Source organism: Alosa alosa, chromosome 15 (assembly GCF_017589495.1).
Source record: "Alosa alosa isolate M-15738 ecotype Scorff River chromosome 15, AALO_Geno_1.1, whole genome shotgun sequence".
NCBI classification, from domain to species: Eukaryota; Metazoa; Chordata; class Actinopteri; order Clupeiformes; family Clupeidae; genus Alosa; species Alosa alosa.
The window spans coordinates 17,035,559-17,057,311 of NC_063203.1; the positions used below are offsets into that span (position 1 = coordinate 17,035,559).

The following is a 21,753-nucleotide window of genomic DNA, read 5'->3' on the forward strand; positions in this document are numbered from 1 at the left end:
AATCTTCAAAAGTGACCTCATTGCTAATAGCTTATTTAGAGGGCATGCTAGGTAACAGCCTGTCCAGTCATTTAATTACCAAGGTAAACGGCAGGAGTTACTAAATACAGTGACTTTGTCTGGAAGTGTGGTCTATTGTCAGATGAAATGAAAATTGCGCTTTGGCTAGAAACACATTAGGTGTGTTTGGCATATATAGAAGAATGACTAGTCTGAAAAAAATCCTGTACCTAATTATGGTGGAGGCACTGTGCTATTGTGGGGTTGTTTTTATTTCCAAAGGCCTTGGGAATCTAATTAAGGTGCATGGTATCCTGAACAACAAGAAAAACCTGAACATTTTCAAAGGAAATCTGTCAATCTCTGACAATTGACAGATCATTCATCTGATCAATCATTCATCAGGTCAATGAACCAAAACAATCATCCAGATCAATATGGTTTGCTGAACACAAAATCAAGCTTCGGCCATTGCCATCTCAATCCCCTGCTCCATAGAAAAATAGTGGGGTGAGTCAAAGAGGAGAGTGCCCAAGTGTGGACCTAGGAATCTGGACGATCTGGGGAGATTTTGTAAAGACGGAAGGTCTTAAATCTTTTGCTTTTGCTTGTATTCTCCAACTTTATGGGGTGTCAGGTGAATATTACAAGCTGTTTTATTGGCAAAGGGAGGCTTAAGAAGGTATTATAAGCAGGGGTGCCAATAATTGTGAGAAACGTGTTTTTGTTAAAAATATAAAATATAAATTTCTTTATGAGATTTTCCTTTTTCTCAAAATAAATTTGCTTCTCTTCAAGGTTAGATTTGTCCTATTTTTTGTCGTTGTGAGATTACAATAAATCACCAACAGATTATTTTTTATACCCGTTTTTAATCAACTTTAGCAGAGGTGGCAATAATTCTGGAGGGTACTGTACATATTAAAAGAATTACGATAATATTTAATTTGAACTGTGCAGAAATAAGGTGAACAAATACACATGTTTTTTTTATTATTATTAATTTAATTAAATTTTAATTTAGAGAAATAGTGTTCAAGCTTTTTTGACTTGGCCTACAGCTTTTTATTGTTGACAGATTTGACTATCTTATCAGCCTCAACTTAGTCGAAATCCTACAAACACAGTGTCATTATCTGCAGAACAGAAAATGTCATTTCGGCCACAGCCCCACAGATCCACCCAAACTCTGTCACCTAGGGACAGCTTAATGACGCTGCTTATGCTGGCCACCTGGCTCATCCTGTTAGGCAGAGTAGTGTGGTAAGCAGAGACCACTTTAACGCCATTCTTCTGAATGATGACCTCCCCGCGGCCATAAACAGAAGCGTGGACAGTGAAGTAATAGAAGCCAGCCATGGGGCATGTGAACACACCAGTGGTTGCGTCGTAGCCCTCTCGCTTATTGACCAGAATGTGGCGAAATTTAAGGACACCATTGTGAGCTGGATAATTATCACAAGGAATGAGTTTTGCAGTGAAGGCCACCGTCTTGTCTGAAAGTGCAAAGAAAATCAGTAGGTGTTAGTTAACAGTAGGCTAGCCTAAGACTATGGCTACACTTGGACAATAAAAAGCAATGCTGAAACAAACAATAATATATTTACTCTAGATTGTGGACATAAAGAGACATTGATTTTAGAGAAGATGACTATAAATGAATTGAGATCATCAAGAATGTCATCAAGAATATTTAAGTTTCCACACTGACCAATATCATCAGGGCCATCCCCACGACCATCTGTAGGATTTTGGGGCTGTGGTTCTGGGTCTACGGGCACATGAGATGGAAACAGTAGCAATCATTAGTTAGCCATCACTAGTCTATCAAATCAGCAACAGTAACAACAGATCAATAACAATCATCTATTGAAAGCTTGGTGATTCAATTTACTTGTGTAATTAATGTGTAATGTAATCAAACCATACTCTAAATACTAGTCACTGAAGAGTGTTATCAGCTTATTGATACACTGACCAACATTAGGCAGGCCATCTCCACGTCCATCTGCATCTGTGACATTTGAACAATTAATCCCATTATTATTATTATTATTATGATTATTATTATGATTATTATTATTATTATTATTATTTGATGTCAATTGTCATACAGACAGGCAAGACAGACACATAAACAAAGCATTCAGGCAGAAATACAACAGACACGTAGCAAAGTATATGACTGATTTTGTTTGTGTTTGTTTAACCCATAGAAAATTTTGTGAATGGGCATGTAAATGTGGTGAGGTGCTGCAAATCAAACCTGGTTATATTCCTGTAACAAGGAATCCAGGCAAGCATTCAGTCAACAAGAGACTTAAGTTATGCTACAACCCAGGTCTTGTTAAATTAACAGTTTATCTGAATGCTAGTTCCAGAGCTGGGTACTGGAATATATGTTAACTCAAGAAAGCACATCATGCCATTAGAATTCTTTATAGTAAATAAATTGGAAACACTGATACCTGTTCTGTCTGTTTGGTCCATCCTGATGTATGTGTCTAAGTTCTATGGGCAAACTATTTGCAAAGGGCTCTTTACGAATATAAGGCCTAATGGCTGAGAAGGCGTGGTCTTTCGTGTGACAGACAGACATTCTTTTTTATTAACACAGTAACAACTGAGGTGGCTTCAACCGGTTTGCCGATGCACATATCTCTTGTTCAGTTGTCGTTCAGTCTGCTTCATGCTCTTTAAGTAGCACATTGAACACATGGGTAGGATGCTGTTGTGGGTATTCCGTGCCCTTTTTGTATCAGGCTTACCATGATTTTTCAAAAATCAGTAAGTAAAGTTTGTCAGCCAACCAGTTTTTCAGATATTGCTTTTGGGGAGGTGTTGCAATAACCTAATTTGTTTCATATCAAGATACAGTGTTTAAATACGTGTATGTATTGTTTATATTTACAATATACAAAGCAGAAACTTGGTCTGTTGAGGTGGAATGCAGTGGGGTGAGGAATTAACCTCAGGGCATATCAGGTCTGGAAGAGAGAAGAAATAAACAGTGTACTTTTTGGTAGATCACTTTACTGCTATTCTGTAGGTTTGTATTGAAATCAATGAATTGTTATTGAAACATTTTCCAAATCCGTCAATCCGTAAAACATCACAGATGATATTTTTTCAGGGCTGTCAACCTCAAACGTAGAATCAGTAAACAATTTCCAGATGTGACAAGGACATAAATGACATAAATGCACAGCCACTATACAATAATATTAGTATGCTGTTTCAGTACACTGGTGTAACTGGTGCTCTTTTAAAAATGGACCCTATTTAACTTTTTAAATACCACACAAACACTTTTGCACTCCTCTTTATATTTCACCCTGTGTGATTACTGTATGTATATACAGATATACAGCTCTAGAAAATTAAGACACCACTGCAAATTTGAATATGATCGTCAACTCATTCGAATGTCACTCAGCAACTGTAGGATGACATCAGAAAAATGTGCAGTGGTCTCTTAATTTTTTCCAGAGCTGTATATATTTTTTAGTATGTTTTAGTATGTTTAGTATGTATGACTGTCCCCTTCCTGTTGTGGTATATGTTGCACCCTTCTCTTGTAGATGAGTAACGACATTTCGCTTTTGCAAAATACTGTATGCTAAGGTGACAATAAAGCACTACTTGACTTGACTTGACTTGACTTGAGATGCATCAGAAGCACACATGTTTTGGACTGTAAAATGGAAAGGAGAGGAGAGAACAATCTAACACCTGGGCTGGTCTATGGGCAGGACACATCTTTGTGGTAGTGTGAGGTGTATTCCGGTATGACAACAGGAAAGCACCAAGGTGCTGGTTGAGGGATTTTGTGCCATGTGAAGACTTGAGAGCGTGCTTCATGGTCTGAACAAATCTTTCAGCAAGACCATTTGTAGCTGGGTGATATGGCGAGGATTTAATGTGCAGAATACCATTCTCTTCCATGAATGTCTTGAATTCTTCAGACACTAATTTTGGGCCATTATCACAAACAAGCTGTTGTAGTTACCCAAAACGACTGAAAATAGACCTTAGCTCTTCAATGGTTCTCTCTGCAGAGGTGTTCTTCATGATGGCAACCTCCGGCCATTTGCTATGAGCGTCAACTACCACTAAAAACATGTGGTGTGCAAAGTCTATGTGAACCCTTTGCCAAGGTTCTTCAGGCCACGACTTTGCCTTCTCCTCTATTGCTGCATCCAGTCCTGGTCACCAGAGAGATGCATTCAATTTCATTCATTCTCATCACACCACAATGTCCAGAGTGAAGTTCCTCAATCACTTTTTCTCTCAATGGCGGGGGAATAATGACCCACACAATAAGCATCCAAACTGGACTGAAAGGTCATTCCTTCTCACCATATGGTTTTAAGCTCGGTGTCAGCAGTCCTCTCTTCCCCCTAGTGACAATGTCTACAACCTCAGACAGGATTTGATCAACACGAGTGTATTTTCTTCACATGACCTGAGGTTACTGGAGCAACTGCCACTTCTCTAAAGTAAAGGATCTCCGCTGGTATTTGGCTCGGTGTGTGTGTGGTATCGGGAGTCTGGAGAGCCAGTCTGCATTTCTGTGCTGGTTTGCTTTTCTATATTTAATGTCATAGTGGTGGGTGGATAATAGCAGAGCCCATCGTTGCATGTGACTAGAGGTGAGGGGTTGGTGGTCTGTCAGTAGTGTGAATTTTCTGCTATAGACCCTTTCAACAATAAAAACAAAAACAATGCTTGAACGTTCTATTTGGTTCCCAATCTACTTCCTCTGCATTAAGATAACATATGGAATGTTAAAACGGAAGCTTTGTGGGGCCAACTATGATGCTGATAATGGAACGATTGGTCTCTCCTCTCCTGATGGCAATATGTGGGACACCACTGCACCCACACCATAAGGTGAGGCATCACATGCCAGCCGAATTGGCAGAGTGGGGTCAAAATGGGTGAGGGCTTCAGATTTAGAGAGAGCCATCTTGACATCTTTAAAAGCTGTTTCACATTTGTCTGACTACTCACATGCCTTTGTTTTGTTTAGCAGTTCATGTAGTGCTTTCAGCTTATTGGCAAGGTTAGGCACAAACTTTGCATAGTGTGTCAGCACAGCAGGCCAAGAAATGACCTCAACTGACTCACATTCTTCGGCGATTACGCCTCCACAATAGCCTTCACCTTAGACGGCACTTTGTGAAGTCCCGTGTTGTCAAATACATGACCCAGGTACTCGACAGAGGGTCTGAAAAAATTCACACTTGTCTTTTCGGACCCTTAGGCCATAGTCTTCCAGTCTTTGAAGTGTTGCATCCAGGTTCCTCAAGTGTGACTTCTCATCTGGTCCCCTGATCAGCAGATCATTTAAATAGCACAGAACCCCAGGCAGCCCACACAGAATTTGGTCCATTGCTCTTTGAAAAAGGGCAAGGGCTGATGTGATCCCAAAAGGGAGTCTCTGGAACCTGTACAGTCCTTTATGTTACTACAGTCAACAGTTCCTGAGATTCAGGGTCCACATGCACCTGGCGATATGCCTGACATAGCCTAAGTCCAGAGGTGGAAAAAGTATGAAAATATTGTACTCAAGTAAAAGTACCAATACTTTGATTAAATATTACTCAAGTACAAGTTAAAATACTGATCTGAAACTGTACTAAAGTAAAAGTAAAAAGTAGTTAATTTAAAATGTACTTTAAGTAAAAGTTACTTAGTTCCTTTTTTTTTGGGGGGGGGGGGGGGTTACAGAAACCAGACTTTCTAATGAGGAGACTCAGCACTCAAAAAATCCCCCATTGTAATGCATGGGGTTAGTTTGTAACGCCAATAATGGCAGTTGTCTCCACATATCACAACCCTTCCACGGCAAAACGTTGACATGTGAATACATTGAGCCAATCATGTGGTGTGTTGTAAAATACATTGAGCCAATCATGTGGTGTGCTGTGAAGACATCGTGCCAATCATCTGTTGTGATCTTGCCGCTGGAGCAAGATTGGTGTCGTGAAGCCTTACGCACACGCATTTCTGCTGAAATAGATGCACGATAAGTGCCCAAAAAGCGTTGCAATATGGCCTGCCGAGTGGAGGGACTTGCCTGAAAGGACTTTGGTCCTAGCTGGAATTGCTGCAGCCAGCAGCTAAGACAGCAATGTTCATGCTCCCAGTGTGTAGCGCTGTAGCTGCAGCAACTCGAGCTATAGGTAAAACCGATTGTTTCAGTTTTGTTCATACCGACAGTACTCAGTGACGTTGAGAAATGGAGATCTATGTGAAAAAATGTGAAAGAGTTCTCCTTTAAGTTTGAGCAGTAGTTGATTTTCAAAGTTAGTTGCACTCATCCTTGATAAGCTTTGCAGTGAACAGTAATCCAGCACAACTGAAATGCCCCTCACAGGCAGCTGAGGCAGGCAGGCCAATGTTGAGTTGCAGACAGTTTTTAGATTTGGAAACGAGCAGAAGGTTCAGCACATTAAAGGGCGTAAGTATAGGGCCCCAATGGAGGAGAGGGCCCTTGAAAAGTGGAAAACGGGGGCACAACATTTTCACCAGGAATTAGTAATAACTCAGGTAATCCACACATAAAAAAAAATCCAAACAACTCCATAAGTAGAGTCATGTGTAATGAAGTGGAATAACACAGGGAAAAAGTATTGAACACGCTATAAGAGAAAAAGCACTAAGGCAAGGAAAGGGAAGGAACGAGCTGGAATCTGTAAGTAGTTAGAGAGTAGTTATTCTTTCTATCTGTGCAAATTAATATAAGCTTGTTGGTAGCTTACATATTGATGGGCTATAAAAAGGTTTTTCATTACCAAGGTGTCACACAAGAAACATTTCATGATGGATAAAAGCAAAAAAGCTCTCCCAAGACCTTTGCACCCTTATTGTTGCAAAACATATCAATGAAACTGGTTACAGATGCATTTCAAAACTTCAGAATCTTCCAGTAAGCAGCATGGGAGCCATTATCTGCAAGTGGAAGGAACATCACTGCATCATCAACCGGCCATGCACAGGATCTCCTCATAATATTTCTGACCAGGAAGTCAGAAGGATAGTCAATTCAAGGGCCAAGGACCACTCTGAGAAAGCTCCAGAAAGACTTGAAGGCAGCCAATTCAATTAAATTAAATTAAACAGTTCTGGAAGTAACTAAAGATCAGGATTCACAAGAGGGACCCCTGGAATCTGTTTAGAACAATGGACCAAAATCACACCTGATACTGCGACTAATAAGTTTTGTCATACAGGAAATGTCTTGAAGCTGTCATTACAAACAAAGGCTTTTCCACAAAGTATTGAAGAAATTTCAGTAGGCACGTTCAATACTTTTTTCCTGTGTCATTCCACTTTATTACACATAACTGTTATGTTTGGATTTTTTATGTGTGTTAATATAATGTGTGGTGAAAAAGTTGAATAGACTCACTAACCCCTAACCCTAGGAAGTTCAAGCTAATTACTGAAAAAAAAAAATTAAGTGTTCAATACTTATTTCCACCATATATTTTTTACCTGAATATTTTAACTTCCAAATTAAATGTAAAAATGACAGGACTGCCTGGATTTTGTATACAAAACATAGTGAAAACTGTCTAAGGTCACTCACACTCTCCCTTGCTAAAGAGCTAAATGGTTTAGTCCGCCTGCGATAGTCTATCTTTTGTTTATTTAGTTGAGCATCGCTAGAAGTGGACCGCTAATTGTTGTGCTGCTGGTGCAATGTCTTTCTCCAAGAAAGCCAAGTCAGGTTACCAAAACAAAGGCGAAACAGGAAAAATAGACATCAAAATAAGGGGAAACAACTAATAAACTTCTTTCCAAAGAAAGGTGAGCACAAAACGTCAAAACCACGAAATCCCATGGTGTTTGCTTGAATAGGCTATCTCCGTAATCATTAGTGCTAAAGCGAACTGAGACAACCCATTGAAATAGCGGAAAAATACTGTACACTTTCATAGGTTAGGCTACACATGTAATCTGAGGCATCTCGTGATCCAGCTCCATCTCCATCACTTTCAGAAAGACTGCATGGCGCCAGCTTGATTCATGTTCTGTTGTAGGCTACATGCTGATCATTTTTCACTAGGCTAGTGGTTTTGGCTGATTTTTTTCTCTCCCTTTCTGTTTTCGTTAGTCTTAACTTTTTTTTTTTTACTCAAGTAGCGGATGGGATTTTTGATGTAGCGAAATTACAATACTTCACTCAAAATGTAATCAAGTAAAATTTTAAATACCAATTTTATAAACTACTTAAAAAATACAAAATACACAGAAAAACTACTCAATACAGTAACGTGAGTAAATGTATTTCATTACTTTCCACCTCTGCCTAAGTCTATATCTTACTAAACTTCTGCCCTCCAGCCAGACCAGATAAAATGTTGTTTATGAGTGGTAATGGATACTGTTCAGCAGTCAACAATGGGTTCACAGTGACTTTAAAATCGCCACAAATTCGTACAGCCCCGTCCTTTTTAATGACTGGCACAATAGGTGTAGCCTATTCACTAGTTCTCACTGGTTCCAATACTCACTAATCTCACTAATATTAACTAATCTGTCTAATTCAACCTTTACTAAGGGTTTAATGGCATAAGGAACAGGCCGGGCTTTTAGGCACTTTTGGACACTTCCCGGTGTGATGGTTAACTTGACCGTAATGTCCTTCATGCTGCCGAGGTCACCATCAACATTCCAAGATCTCCCGTAAGGGGGCCTGTGCCACCATCATCAATGAGGAACACTTCTTGCCAGTTAAGTTTGAGCTTTAACAGGGCTGGGGGGTTTCCGTTAATGATGAACAGAGGTAAAGCCATTTTCTGCTGATTGTATTCCACTATCACATTCACACCTCCCAACAGCCTCTCCTGTGTAGCTTTTTAATCTCAATTTAGTCACTCGAAGAGGAAGGTGTTGCAGCTTATCTTTGTAGACTTGTTCTGACACCATGGATACATGCGAACCAGTATCTACTTGCATCCGCACAGGTTGGTTCTCTAACAGTGGTGTAACCCAGTGTCCATCATCACTGTCCTTGATTGACAGGACACACACTATGTCATCATCTGACTCACCACTCTGTTCATCCTGGTCATGCTCCATCTTATTCACGTGTGTCTTTTCAGTTCTGTGGAAAACATGCACTTTCTTCGTATCATTGTGTTGTTTATCTGGCCCTCGATATGGCCCTTCTTGCCACAGTTTCGGCAATCTAAGTCCCTACACCAGCACTCTGATGCTTGGTGCCCTGTTTTCCCGCAATAGCATGGCTTGTCAGCTGTTGTCTTGCCCATATTCCAAAAGACTTGAAGGCGCCATGACAAAATATTGAGCAAAGGCTGTGAATACTTATGTACATATTATATTTTCGTTCTTTATTTCTAAAAATTTGCAAACATTTTAAAACATTTGTTTTTCCATTTTGTCATTATGGGGCATTGTGTGTGTATTTTGAGGAAAAAAAAATAATTGAACCCATTTTGGAATAAGGTTGTAACATAACGAAACGTGGAAAAAGTGAAGCGCTGTGAATACTTTCCGTATGCACTGTATGTCTCTCTATCTCTCTCTGTCTCTCTCTCTCTTTCTGTGTGTGTGTGTGTGTGTGTGGTGGGGATTAGAGCACTGGGACTGCTCCTGTATGTGTGTGCCCGTGAGGAAGCAGCAGCCCTGCCGTTCTCTATATATAGCCCCCACCCCACCCTGAGCCTTTGATCCCAGGGCTAATTCTCCGAATCGTCCAAATCCACTCTGACGAGAGTGACACTGCACACCGTGGCAGCGCAAAGAGGGAAATGATTGGAACTATTAAAGGGGGGGGGGTCTACCAACTCCAGTGGTGCAGTCCTGTGTCTCTGTAGGGAGAGAGAGAGACCATGCGGGGCTATTCGAAGGAGCTGACCTGTACCTTCCCCCAGCCTTCCCCATCTCTGCCTGTGGACTGCCGGGCGGTGCCATGCTCTCCTTTGTCCACACTAGCAGCGGGACAGCCAGGTCCCTCTGACGTCACCTGCCCCGCTGCTGTAATCGAATGAGACACTAATCCCACTCCTCTACAAAGCTGCTCTATGGGGAAAAACGAGAGGGAGAGGGAGAGAGAGAGACAAAAAGAGAGAGAGAGAGTGAGGGAGGGAGAGAGAGAGGGAGGTAGGGGGAGGGTATGTGGAGAGTGGAGAGTGGAAGAGAGCAGCTGGTAACTGTGCACTGAGGTTGAGTTACTGTGTTGCCGTCTGGGCTCTTCGGCTCTTTCTTCAGCTGACCCACAGACGAGAGCGAGAGGCCTCTCCAGCTCACCGGGTCACTGAGCCACCGACACCCGCTGCCGCAGCCCCCAGGCTCCAGCTCTCCCCTCCTGACCTGCAACACCCACCCACTACCCCCCGCCCCCTTACACCTGCTCCAGGCCTCGCCCTGGAGACCAACTGCCCCCCCGGGGGGCCGGCGGAGGACGGATGCTGTGGAAGTTGCCCCCCTCCACAGACGGCCCCGGTGCCTCAGATGATCATGCCTACCATCACCGGCGTGGAGTTGTGCCAAGATGGAGAGGACGGATGCCTGCCTACCGACAGGTAAGAGCACTTTTATTAATGTAGTGAGCACTTTTTACTAGTGACTACCTGACCTACCGCATCTATGCAACAAGTGTGTTGAAGTCATGACTAAGACTGTCTACACTGTCATGTGGGACTGATATACACGTGACAGGTCTGTCTGGTATAGGACAAGTACAATCTATAGCTGGTTGGGAAAATGCACTGGTTTTGTGCCCAGGAAAAATATGGTTGTGTCTTACTGTAATTTAAAGCGCACACACAAGTGTTTCAGTGACTTGAATTAAATACTGGCATTGGTTTTACTGGGACGTGTAGACATGGTTGGAATGTAGGGTAAAGTGCGTGAGAGAGTGTGTGTATTTGGACAAACATGTGCGTGTGTTCTGTGTATTGTAGATACTGTTTGTCATTGTTTGGGTAGCTATTCTACTGGAGGTGTAAAGTCCTAACACCTGCCTTTAAGAGTCATGTGGCATCGTTAGCATCATGCCTCATCCTTTGGCCCTGCTATGTGTCCCAAATCCTGCACTGACCCCTCTGGTTGCGTGTCTGAAGCGCACCGTGCGGTTGTCACTGCCATGGTGTTAGCTTGTTATTGACTTACTGTAGGTAGGAAGGGGAGGGGTGGGGGTGAGGTGGAGCTGGATTATCAATGTAATCAGCAACGGTTGTCACAGAGATATTAAAGAAACATCATATAAGCAGTTTATGTTAAGGAAATTCCAGTTGCTAATGCAAACATGTTGATTTTTTCACATTTGAGAGAAGTGTGGTAATGACTCTGACTAATAACAAATCACCAGTATTCTGTGTACTGTGGTGCACTCCTTGGCAGTTGTCACAGAAAATTCAGTCACAGTTTTTAACAGTTTCTACATTTCCTGTGATGTTCATTTTTACTAAATGAACACAGAAGAGCCAAACATACTAATCTCTCTCTCTTTCTCTCTCTCTCATTCTCTCTCTCTCTCTTTTTCTCTCTCTCTCTCTCAAAAAGCTTTTAAAAGATTGGCATTTGTTCCCATGAGTACCAGTTTCAGTGGAGGGTAAAAAAGAGGATTCTGTTTCCAGACAGATCTTCAGGCCATCTTTAATCCACTCCACTCTTCAGCTGTCCTGGACCAGAAAGCTTTGAGGGCAGAGAGGAGGGGAGAAAAAACTCCCAGTTTACATCGCAGAGACTCAAAAAATTACCTCCGTGAGGGGTTGGGATTACAAACCCGGCATGACAAATTAACAGGGAGTTTCTTCCCCTGTTGTCGCTAGTTGAGACCAGAGCTTGGCTAAAAATTTTATTTTAGGCTTTTAGGCAAAGGATAAAAAAGAGAATCCCAAGGTAATGCCAGGAATAACATGGGTGGCAGATGGTTAGCAGAAGAAAGCTCTAGTTTGCTGCTAAAGACCACTGACACCGACTGAGTCCCCCTGGCTTTATTCCATAGGGACATGACGCCTGGCAAACCACACACTCCACACACACCAATCTCTTACTGATGAAAAGTGACTGGGGTTAAGGGGGGACATAATCCATTTTGATATGATCAGCCCTCTATGACTGCTATAAGCAAAATAATCTGTCACGGCCTTGCAGATGGAGTGGTTGGGTCAGCCTTGTGGAAGTGTGGAGATTACCTTACACAATCTCTGAACCCCTTACCTCCACGTGTCACACCAGGAAAACACTCATCGTCACGGGGATGACCTTCAGTGCAATATAGGATATGCATCATGAATTATGCAACATAATGGAGAGCCTGGGTGATGAACAAGGCATCAGTCAGTTAGGGGTTGTAGAACCCAATAATAATTTCCTGATGATGTAATAACTTGTCCTCCATTGTCTATCATCAAATGCCAAAAGAGAGAATAAATCAGGGGTGTAGTGGTAAAATAAGAGGTGGGTAAACTATAAATTCTGTGATCACGGTTAGGTGGACTGCACCGTGCGGTATCGGATAATTATGAAAGGCATTCAGGACATGTTTGATAATGGTGGAGGTTATTGTCCAATGTTTATACCGGTAACAATATCAGTGATATTAAATGGTTCCTAGAGTGTTGATGAGTGCACATATTGTGAATGTTGATAAAAGAGTGTGATTTTTGAATGTCAAATAGCGGACACAATCTAATAACAGGTGGATAAACTGCCTTTACTTGAGTTTAGCCTTCAGTACAGCCATGAGAATAATGTCATAAAATGTAATAACTTTCCGATATTTTAATAACTTTTTCAATGTTGCACAATAACTGGGGGCTAAGCAAAGACCTAAGATGATAATCATTGTGTTTCTACCTTTTCTTATTGGGTAGAAAAAGATGGTTAGGGATACTATGTTTCAAAACTGCGTAGAAAACAAATTGTGTTTCTACCTCTTTTTATTAGCAGACAAGCCATGATGCTATATACAGGCATGTAACTGTGACTGTATTTGGGGGCTAAACAGCAAATATTTACATTTACATGTATTCATTTAGCAGACACTGTTGTCCAAAGTGACTTACATATGTCAACTATATTACAAGGGATTACATTGTCCCAGGAGCAACTTGGGGTTAAGTGCCTTGCTCAAGGGCACATCGGTGGAAGCCCGGAATTGAAACCACAACTTTCATGCTAGCCCAGCTACACTATAACACTGCACTATTACCGCCCCAAAGATAAGTAGAAACCCATTGTGTTTTTTCCCTTTATAATATTTACCCTACTTTTAGCTGATTTTGCACATTCTTTCCTCCTCTGCCATTGGAGTCTGTAATAGCCGAAGTTAACAGCATGGTAAAAAAGTTCTGATATTTAGCACACCTATCAGGAACAATGCCATGATTTCTGTCATCGTGTCATATATTCACTTTGACATGGAAGATTTTTTAATTTGTTTTAGGTTTTCACATGACCAGTTTTTTGACCAGTTATCCCAGTACTGACTACAGAATATCAAACCAATCCTGATAGATGGATTTTAGATGTTGAAAATCAGTGTCAGAAAGTGAGATCATATTTCAGAAGGTGTTGGAATAAGATGGAATAATGTTGATTTAATTGCTGCCAGACCCATTTAAACTGCCACACAGGATAGGCTAATCTTCTGTCATTTATCATAAAACTTGATCTAAGTGCTTATTGGCATCACATTTTCATGGCAACTATGCCTTGCCGGGCTGCTTGGCCTCATCGCTGGATGCACTTGTCTGGCAAACTGGCATTAAACTTAATTTTAGGCTTAAACTTAAACCTTTTAGTGAAATCCAAAATGGTGGCGCTGGAGCAGGTGTACACATGATATTTGGTGAACCAATGGGGCCCTTCCCCAGAAAGGGTGCCAAAATTCAGTACTGTTTACCATGTGTTTCTAGAGCTTGCCATAAAATAGCATACCAGTGCAACATAACATACCACAGCGAAACAAAAAATAAAGACAGGCTAGTGGAAAATAGTTTCGCATAGTGGAAGGATGTGATTCAATTCATCATGCATGTTTGCTATGTCATTAGATAAAATAAATGATAGGTATCCCAATTAACAGTCAGTGACATGGTGACTTCTATTCTGTGCTACCCTTATTCAACATGACTCCTAACCTTGGCTGAACGATTACAGAAGCTAGGTTTAGCTGTAACAATATCCTGGGTAATATCCTAACAGTTAATGCCATTTTCCTTAGTAAAATCCACATTTGAAAGCCTCGTCACCAGTTGCCACAGTCTGTAGTTACTTTGCCTACTTAGACTCTGCATAATGAAAAAGCTTCGAATGTTCCTTTTCTTCTTTGGTGGTATAGCTGATCTACAAAGCGCAAAAAGGGGCAAAATGTGCATGCTGAAGGGCAAAGGTAATTTTACAATGTTTTACACTGGCCTTTTTTAGGTTATGTGTTGGTAGACATCCCTGACAATTTAGCACACACTCACTCACTCGATAACTTACCATACACTTTTCTGACAGTGTCACTACAAAGTAGGCCTAGGCTATGGTTTGACGCTGTTGTGTGTCAGATAAACCCCCTTCGGTTTCAGCAAATCAAATGACAGTGTTTCTTTTACTGTTGTCCTGGCCATCGGAATATATATATATATATATATATATATATATATATATATATATATATATATATATATATATATATATATATATATATATATATATATATACACACACACTTTTCTGATAAAATTTGGTCTCCACATTTATCCCAATCCGTGAATTAGTGAAACACTGCACACAGTGAACTGTGTAGTGAGGTGAAGCACACACTAATCCCGGCGCAGTGAGCTGCCTGCACCAACAGTGGCGCTCGGGGATCAGTGAGGGGTTAGGCGCCTTGCTCAAGGGCACTTCAGCAGAATAGTCCTAATAGCACAAAGAAGTTCGCTAAAATATTGGTGGGGACAATTTTGTCATCTCAAATTTTGATTGGTACTAGTCACTAGCGTCCCACCCTAAACCTACGCCCATGAACTCTAGGAGGTTTACCACTTACTCGGAGTTAACTTACCCAGGTTTGCCACTGAACCACATACTTGGAATACCCCTGTGAACTGAAAAGGACCAAACAAAACAAAAGTTACTGGATCCCTACAACAAACACAGCAAGGTGACAAACACAAAAGTGCAGTGCAACAGTCACAAAACAAAAGGGTCAACACAAGTAGACCAACAGCAACACACAAAGACCCAACAAAAGGGAACTGCCACTACCACAAAAAACAGACACCATGTGGTCTTCAACCACATAAACAAGTTCCTGTGATGTGTGTAGGAAACCAGCAACACACAAAGTGACTTTACAAATATGGGAAGGCACACCCACTACACAAAGATACACTGATCTGTGGAGGGAGTACATCCCATACACAAGTCACAAAACAATTAGCTGTAAGTAGACATACGAACACAACACAGAAGTCACCTAATCAAAAGTGGACTGCAATAACCACGACAAAAAAAGGGTCACACTGTAGTCATTCACTACACACAAATGTTGCCAACTTACTCCTAAGCTGCAACCAACAGTGACCCAACAAATGTGGAGTGCAGTTACCACAACACAAAGGTCACACATCACAAGTTACTGCACTAAAGTCTTCACCACAGCTACACAAACTTACACACATACATAGCTTCACCTCATGGATGGTTCAGTCCCGGACGAGCCCCCATTTTGTTATGCCCCACCCTTAGATGGTCCTTTAGGGGCGCACAAAAACCCACCACTGACCCAAATTAATAATAAATAACACCTTTAAAAATATTCCAACCAGCGGGATTTATTACATCAAAACACAAAATAAAGAGAAGAGACACAAAGTCCAAACAAAAAAATGACCAGATAAAATCCCAGGATGATACGCAGAGAGACAGCCAGCATTCCCCACACCAGAAGCCTCCCACAGGAACAGGATCCTGGAGCCTTTAATTACTGATCAATCACCTGGCCAGGTGTTCAAGGTTGTCACATGCAGTGCACCTGAGCAGAGGAAGAGAGAACAGGAGGGGAACAGGGACAAACTGCACTGGGAACAAACACAACACTGGGAACACATACAGCCGTAACAATTTTTATGTGTTGAAAATAGGACACTTCTTAAATAGGTCCTGACACAGAGGATCCCAGGAAGGTTTCGTAAGTTGTACTTAGGCAATGTGGGCAAATTCATGTGCGTGTCACACTTGTCAGTTTTGCCCACTTATATGCTGGACCTTCATCCAATGACCTATGTGTGTACTATGCCTTCATCAGAGGTGCACAGTAGCACTACTAAATAAAGGTGCTTAAATGCTCATTTTCATGACTATATGGTTTCAAAAAGAACCAGGTTTGTGTTGAACCTTTACATCAAGTGAAAGGTTCTTCCCATTGGAAATGGTTCTTCAAAAAATAACTAATACCTTGATGGTTATTTGAAGCACTACTATAGCATAACTCTGAAGAACCAATAGTTCTTATGTGGTATTACTACTAAGTAATTTCTTAAATTGAGGTGTAGCATGTGATTGAAATGGTGTAGCCCATATCCAGGGTGCGAATTGTTAAAAAAACAGAGGGGAGGATGCTTTTTTTTTTAATCAAGCAATCAACAAGCCTAATTCTTTTTTAAGTTAACGGCAGGCCCTATTACATTTCGAACAGTTGAACATTCATCTTTAATGTAAACTAAAAAGACATGAAACATTTAATTTTCTGTGACGACCACAATTGCGATGTGGGAGATGGCCTAATTAAGTTTCAGGACCATGGATCACGCAAACATGGCAGAGGATTTTAGGCGAACGGGCAACTCAATCAGACTGTAAAACAACATAAAACCTAATCAATTAAGATTTCACATCATGTCAAAAACAATTCAGCTAATTACATTAGGTAAACAGTTTGCTCTGATGTCAGCCTTTTTGGCTTTCCTGTTGGCACATCATCTGCAGCGTTTCGCCCTTCTTTTATTCACATCTCTGCGGACTTCTGAGCAGGGAATGAACGCACGTCTGGCTCATTAACAGCAATGAAGAGAAGACTATTCAGTGTGGACATGTTCATTCTGTTGCGCTTATCAGTGAGGATGTGATTCATGGCCCTAAATCCCTGTATACAATGTATTTATGTGCATAAGGACGTTCCGAGACTGCCGACAGTTCGGGTCAGGTGAAAGTTAATTCCAGCAATAGGCTATAGGCCTACGTGTAAGAAAACTCTCTCACAACCTGTCTGTTATTTCAATTTGTATTTAATCATTGACGGGGTTGTCCCCCCGAAGATGAAATTCATTCAGCAGAGGTAGGGAGGTAAAAACCAGAGGAGGGTAAGTAAGTAAGTAGTGTAAATACCTTACTCAACATTTGATCTAGATATGAAGTCAGACCTGCAGAGAGTGCAGAAATTTCATTTAAGACAATGGTAAGAGAAGACATGATGAAGGCCCTCTGCAGAAATTATTGTTAAGAAATAGTGTAAATGAGAAAAGGAGTGTGCGCCCACTCTTCAGTACATGAGTACACTTTCGTGTAGTACCCTATGTGTACTGTGTGCTTACTGGCGGAGTGATCCTCTTCTTAATCCTATGTACTTCATATCCTCATAAGAACATAGTTATGGAGTCCTGTAGTCCAAGTTAACATCAAGCAGGGCTCTTGTAGTGTTGGTTTTGCATAATGTTAGATGTAAGTCTATAAACTGGTCACTGGAGTATACAGTATAAAGTAGGTGGGTGAAAAGAGAGAAATCTGAGTGACATGATGTTAACAATGCAATAATGCAGTTTATCAGAAAGAGTGACAGGCTGGGTTAATGTAGGAAGGCTTGGGTCTCTTTGGGACAGATGTGTGTGTTTGTGTCTGTGTGTACACTATGGGGATCAGGGGGATAAATGTGTGTGTATGTGTGTGTTGTAGAGATGAGGGAGAGAGAGAGGTAGACAGCGTCTGTCAACTGCAGCTGCTCAGAATCCTACAATGTGTCCTGCCGGATCACGGTGGCACAAGGCGTCCTGCATATGAGAGCCAGGCCTTTGGAGAGCAGTGAAAGTAGCCCCAGCCAGCTGGACACATGCACAGATTAAAAGTGTACTGTATGGCTTCAGACAGTGTGCGGCCTACTTTTTTGGTGTACTCATCCCGACTGTATGTGTATGTGTGGGTGTGTGTGTGTGTGTGTGTGTGTGAGAGAGAGAGGCTTTATTCACTGTACAATAATACAATCAAATCAAATCAGGTGTCATAAAACACAGCACTGAGAAGTGGATCGAGCAAAGCTGGTGGGTGTTTGGATTAAACAGAGAAGGCGATGTGAATACTTATACTGTCCCTCTTGTCTATGCAGTGGGATGGATCTGATGGGATCCCAGGATATGACCATGGAGGATATTCCTCTGGACAAGAGAATAGAAAATAGGCTGCCCATTCAAGTATGTACCCATCTATCCATTCATCCATCTCTCTCTCTCTTTCTCTGTCTCACTAACTCACTATGTGTTTCTGCCTAACCATAATGTATATAATGATGTATATGCCGTAATGATGATCATTTTAATTATTTAGCACATATCAAGTGTAGGAGTATATTAAGTGCTTAACAAGTTAACCCATACAAATACAACCTATATTCGAGCACTGTGTTTAGATAGCTATAACTTCCTTCCTGTCATGGCTACATCTGTTCTTGCCCATGTTTTCCTCCAGATCTCGAAAATAACGTTGAAAACTGCACTCACAAGGGTTTGCTCTTATGCTTTTATTAGACCAAGTCTTCAACAAATATCTGTGTTTAGGCCCTAGGCCATCATCAATGTGTTGTGGCTGAAACGCATACATTTGTTGAAGACATGGTCTAATAAAGATTTATTAAGAGCAAACGTTTGTGAGTGCAATTTTCAACGTTATTTTGATAGTGTTTTTTGAACTCGCACCCAAAGAGAGAGATTTTATTTTTGGAGCTGAGCATGCCTGCTCCTGTGTCCCCCCCCTCCCCAGATCTTCCCCGACCCCGTGGAGGTGGTCCTGGGCCCTGAGGGCACACTGACCTGCGTGGACCATGAGAAGGAGCGCCTGCCGTCCATCGTGGTGGAGCCCACGGACGTGTCTGAGGTGGAGAGCGGAGAGCTGCGTTGGCCCCCGGAGGACATGGACTTTGAGGACGACGAGGACCTGTTCCTGGAGCAGTGCATCCCCCCCGCCAACATCGCCGACTGGGGGAAGACGAGGAGGAGGAGACCACCGCTCTAGTGGTCAACCACCACCAGCACACCTCGCTGTTAGGTAGGCCACTCTGGGTCACATGATTTTGGAGCAGTGTGTGTGTTTGTGTGTGTGTGTGTGTGTGAGAGAGAGAAAAGAGAGTTTTTTTTTCAATCTGCGTCAATATAGTACAATATTGACCGCCGCTCTAGTGGTCAACCACCAGCAGCACATCTCGCTGTTGGGAAGGCCACTCTGTAACATGTGGCGGTTGTATGTGCCGGATGCTAGTTTGTTTGTGTCAATATTTGATTCCTTCTATGTTACTTTGATTCATGCACTATCACTGACCACTCTGCTTCTCTCTCTCTCTCGTTCTCCCTCTCTATCTCTTTCTTTCTCAGATCTCCAGACAGATGAGTTCAGAGATGAAACGCCTACTTTACCTCCGGAGAGTGCCCCTGCTTTAAACTGAGGCTCCTCTTAACTGTCCCCACTCCATCCTGAACCCCACATCCAAATGAGGAGGCAGAGGAGACACTCTGTGGACACTTTACTCTTCACACATCCATTCTCTTTGTAGGATGAGCATTCCTTCACTGAATAGGGTAAAAAAAAAAAAAAAAAAAAAATAATAGAAAAACGGTCACACTCCAAAAACATTTGTTTTATTTTTTAATATTTATTTTAGTAGCGACAGAGGCTACAGGGGTCTACTTCTACATCCACTGAACAGGGTGACAATATGTTACCCACCAGGTGTTCAATGTTAAAATGTCTCATGATAGCTTCAACAAATGTACTGACCAGTCAACATGTATGAGAGAACAGCTTTATCATTACACACCAAAAGGGACTTTTATGCTGCATTTTTAAATGGCTATCAATATGTTTAATCATCAAGTTAAAGGGATATTCCACCATTTGGGGAAACACACTTGTATGCATGTGGCTATCAGTATATTTAATCATAAAGGGATATTCCACCATTTGGGGAAACACACTTGTATGCATGTGGCTATCAGTATATTTAATCATAAAGGAATATTCCACCATTTGGGGAAATACACTTGTATGCACAGTAGCACTTTTAGCTCCAGCTCATTGAATCAGATTAGACCGTTGGCATCTCTCCTATAAGCTAATGGCCTAATCTGATTCAATGAGCTGGAGCTAAAAGTGTTACTGTCAGACTCAGAGAACGGCTGGATGAACTGGGGGAAGGTAAAACTGACTTGTTTAACTCAAGGGGAGGTGGAAAACGAGCGAATTTCCCCAAATGATGGCATATCCCTTTAACAAATTAAAGGAAGGCGTGCAAGAGTGTTTGTTGTGTCAGAGTTTTTAGGAAATCATGTAACCTCAAAGGAGATGTTGTTTATTACACATGTTGGGAAGTGATTCCAAGTTAACTTCAAACTCCCTCTGTACTTCCTTTTTTACACATCTTCATATGTCAGCATTTTGTCATTGCAGTCATAAAGTGTCATGTATTATTTTCTGATTACTCTGAGCGAGAGTGTAAGCATCTGGATGATTTTGAAATACATTTGTTGGGTTGCTTAACATCAGTTTTGCTGATGGTTGCTATGACTATTCTGCATAGTTGTTTCCTTTTTCTGAAAATAAATTATATGTGGAAAGATGGAGAATCAAATTTCCTGAAAGTGCAACACACTTGTTAGGCTTGTGTGCAAAAGGGTGAGGGTGAGTGAGAGTGAAAGAAAGACACACACACACACACACACACACAGTGATATCATGAGGCTACACGGCTCTCAGCGGGACAGTTCAGCAGTGCAAGGACACAATGTTATAATACAACGAAGGTTTTTAATAAAGTTCTTGGGAATTAACAAAAAGGTATGCCAAGTTCAAAAGGGTAACTAAGGATAAGGTTGATCTTTCAACAGTCAAAACTTAATGTCTGTTCAAACATGAAATCATAGTCCCATTCCCTCAGGAAAATATCCTCTTGGAAACCGGTCTTCAGCCTTACTTTAGTCAGCGCCGCAGCCCGTGGCCAATCCAGCGGTAAGTATTCCAGTCTTCAGTTCATTCCAGTCTTCAGTTAAGTATTCCAGTCTTCAGTTAAGTATTCCAGTCTTCAGTTAAGTATTCCAGTCTTCAGTTAAGTATTCCAGTCTTCAGTTAAGTATTCCAGTCTTCAGTTAAGTATTCCAGTCTTCAGTTAAGTATTCCAGTCTTCAGTTAAGTATTCCAGTCTTCAGTTAAGTATTCCAGTCTTCAGTTAAGTATTCCAGTCTTCAGTTAAGTATTCCAGTCTTCAGTTAAGTATTCCAGTCTTCAGTTAAGTATTCCAGTCTTCAGTTAAGTATTCCAGTCTTCAGTTAAGTATTCCAGTCTTCAGTTAAGTATTCCAGTCTTCAGTTAAGTATTCCAGTCTTCAGTTAAGTATTCCAGTCTTCAGTTAAGTATTCCAGTCTTCAGTTAAGTATTCCAGTCTTCAGTTAAGTATTCCAGTCTTCAGTTAAGTATTCCAGTCTTCAGTTAAGTATTCCAGTCTTCAGTTAAGTATTCCAG

General features: G+C 41.4%; 2 protein-coding genes across 2 annotated transcripts; one reads left to right on the plus strand and one right to left on the minus strand.

The window, feature by feature from the left end:
- Nucleotides 1–479: 479 nt before the first annotated feature.
- LOC125308664 (complement C1q and tumor necrosis factor-related protein 9B-like) lies at nucleotides 480–2,490 on the minus strand. Its single transcript, XM_048265228.1, has 5 exons — nucleotides 2,469–2,490; nucleotides 1,979–2,014; nucleotides 1,712–1,771; nucleotides 1,197–1,496; nucleotides 480–487 (listed from the first exon to the last, which is right to left on the minus strand). The coding sequence occupies exons 1-5, from the start codon at nucleotides 2,488–2,490 to the stop codon at nucleotides 480–482; spliced, it is 426 nt and encodes a 141-aa protein (XP_048121185.1).
- A 2,364-nt stretch (nucleotides 2,491–4,854) lies between these two features.
- Nucleotides 4,855–20,861, plus strand: lbhl (LBH regulator of WNT signaling pathway, like). The gene is given in 6 exon segments (XM_048265229.1): nucleotides 4,855–4,893; nucleotides 10,246–10,559; nucleotides 18,356–18,440; nucleotides 19,006–19,227; nucleotides 19,230–19,290; nucleotides 19,614–20,861. Coding segments are annotated over 6 exon segments (792 nt in total). The 3' UTR covers nucleotides 19,685–20,861.
- Nucleotides 20,862–21,753: the final 892 nt, after the last annotated feature.

Bases quoted from the DNA above. Each gene is read 5' to 3' on its own strand.
- LOC125308664 (XM_048265228.1), bottom strand. From the start codon at position 2,490: ATGGACCAAACAGACAGAACAG. The intron at 1,772-1,978 runs GTCAGTGTATCA...ATGTGCCCGTAG, and splicing joins AGATGGCCTGCCTAATGTTG to ACCCAGAACCACAGCCCCAA. The intron at 1,497-1,711 runs GTCAGTGTGGAA...TTGCACTTTCAG, and splicing joins GGATGGCCCTGATGATATTG to ACAAGACGGTGGCCTTCACT.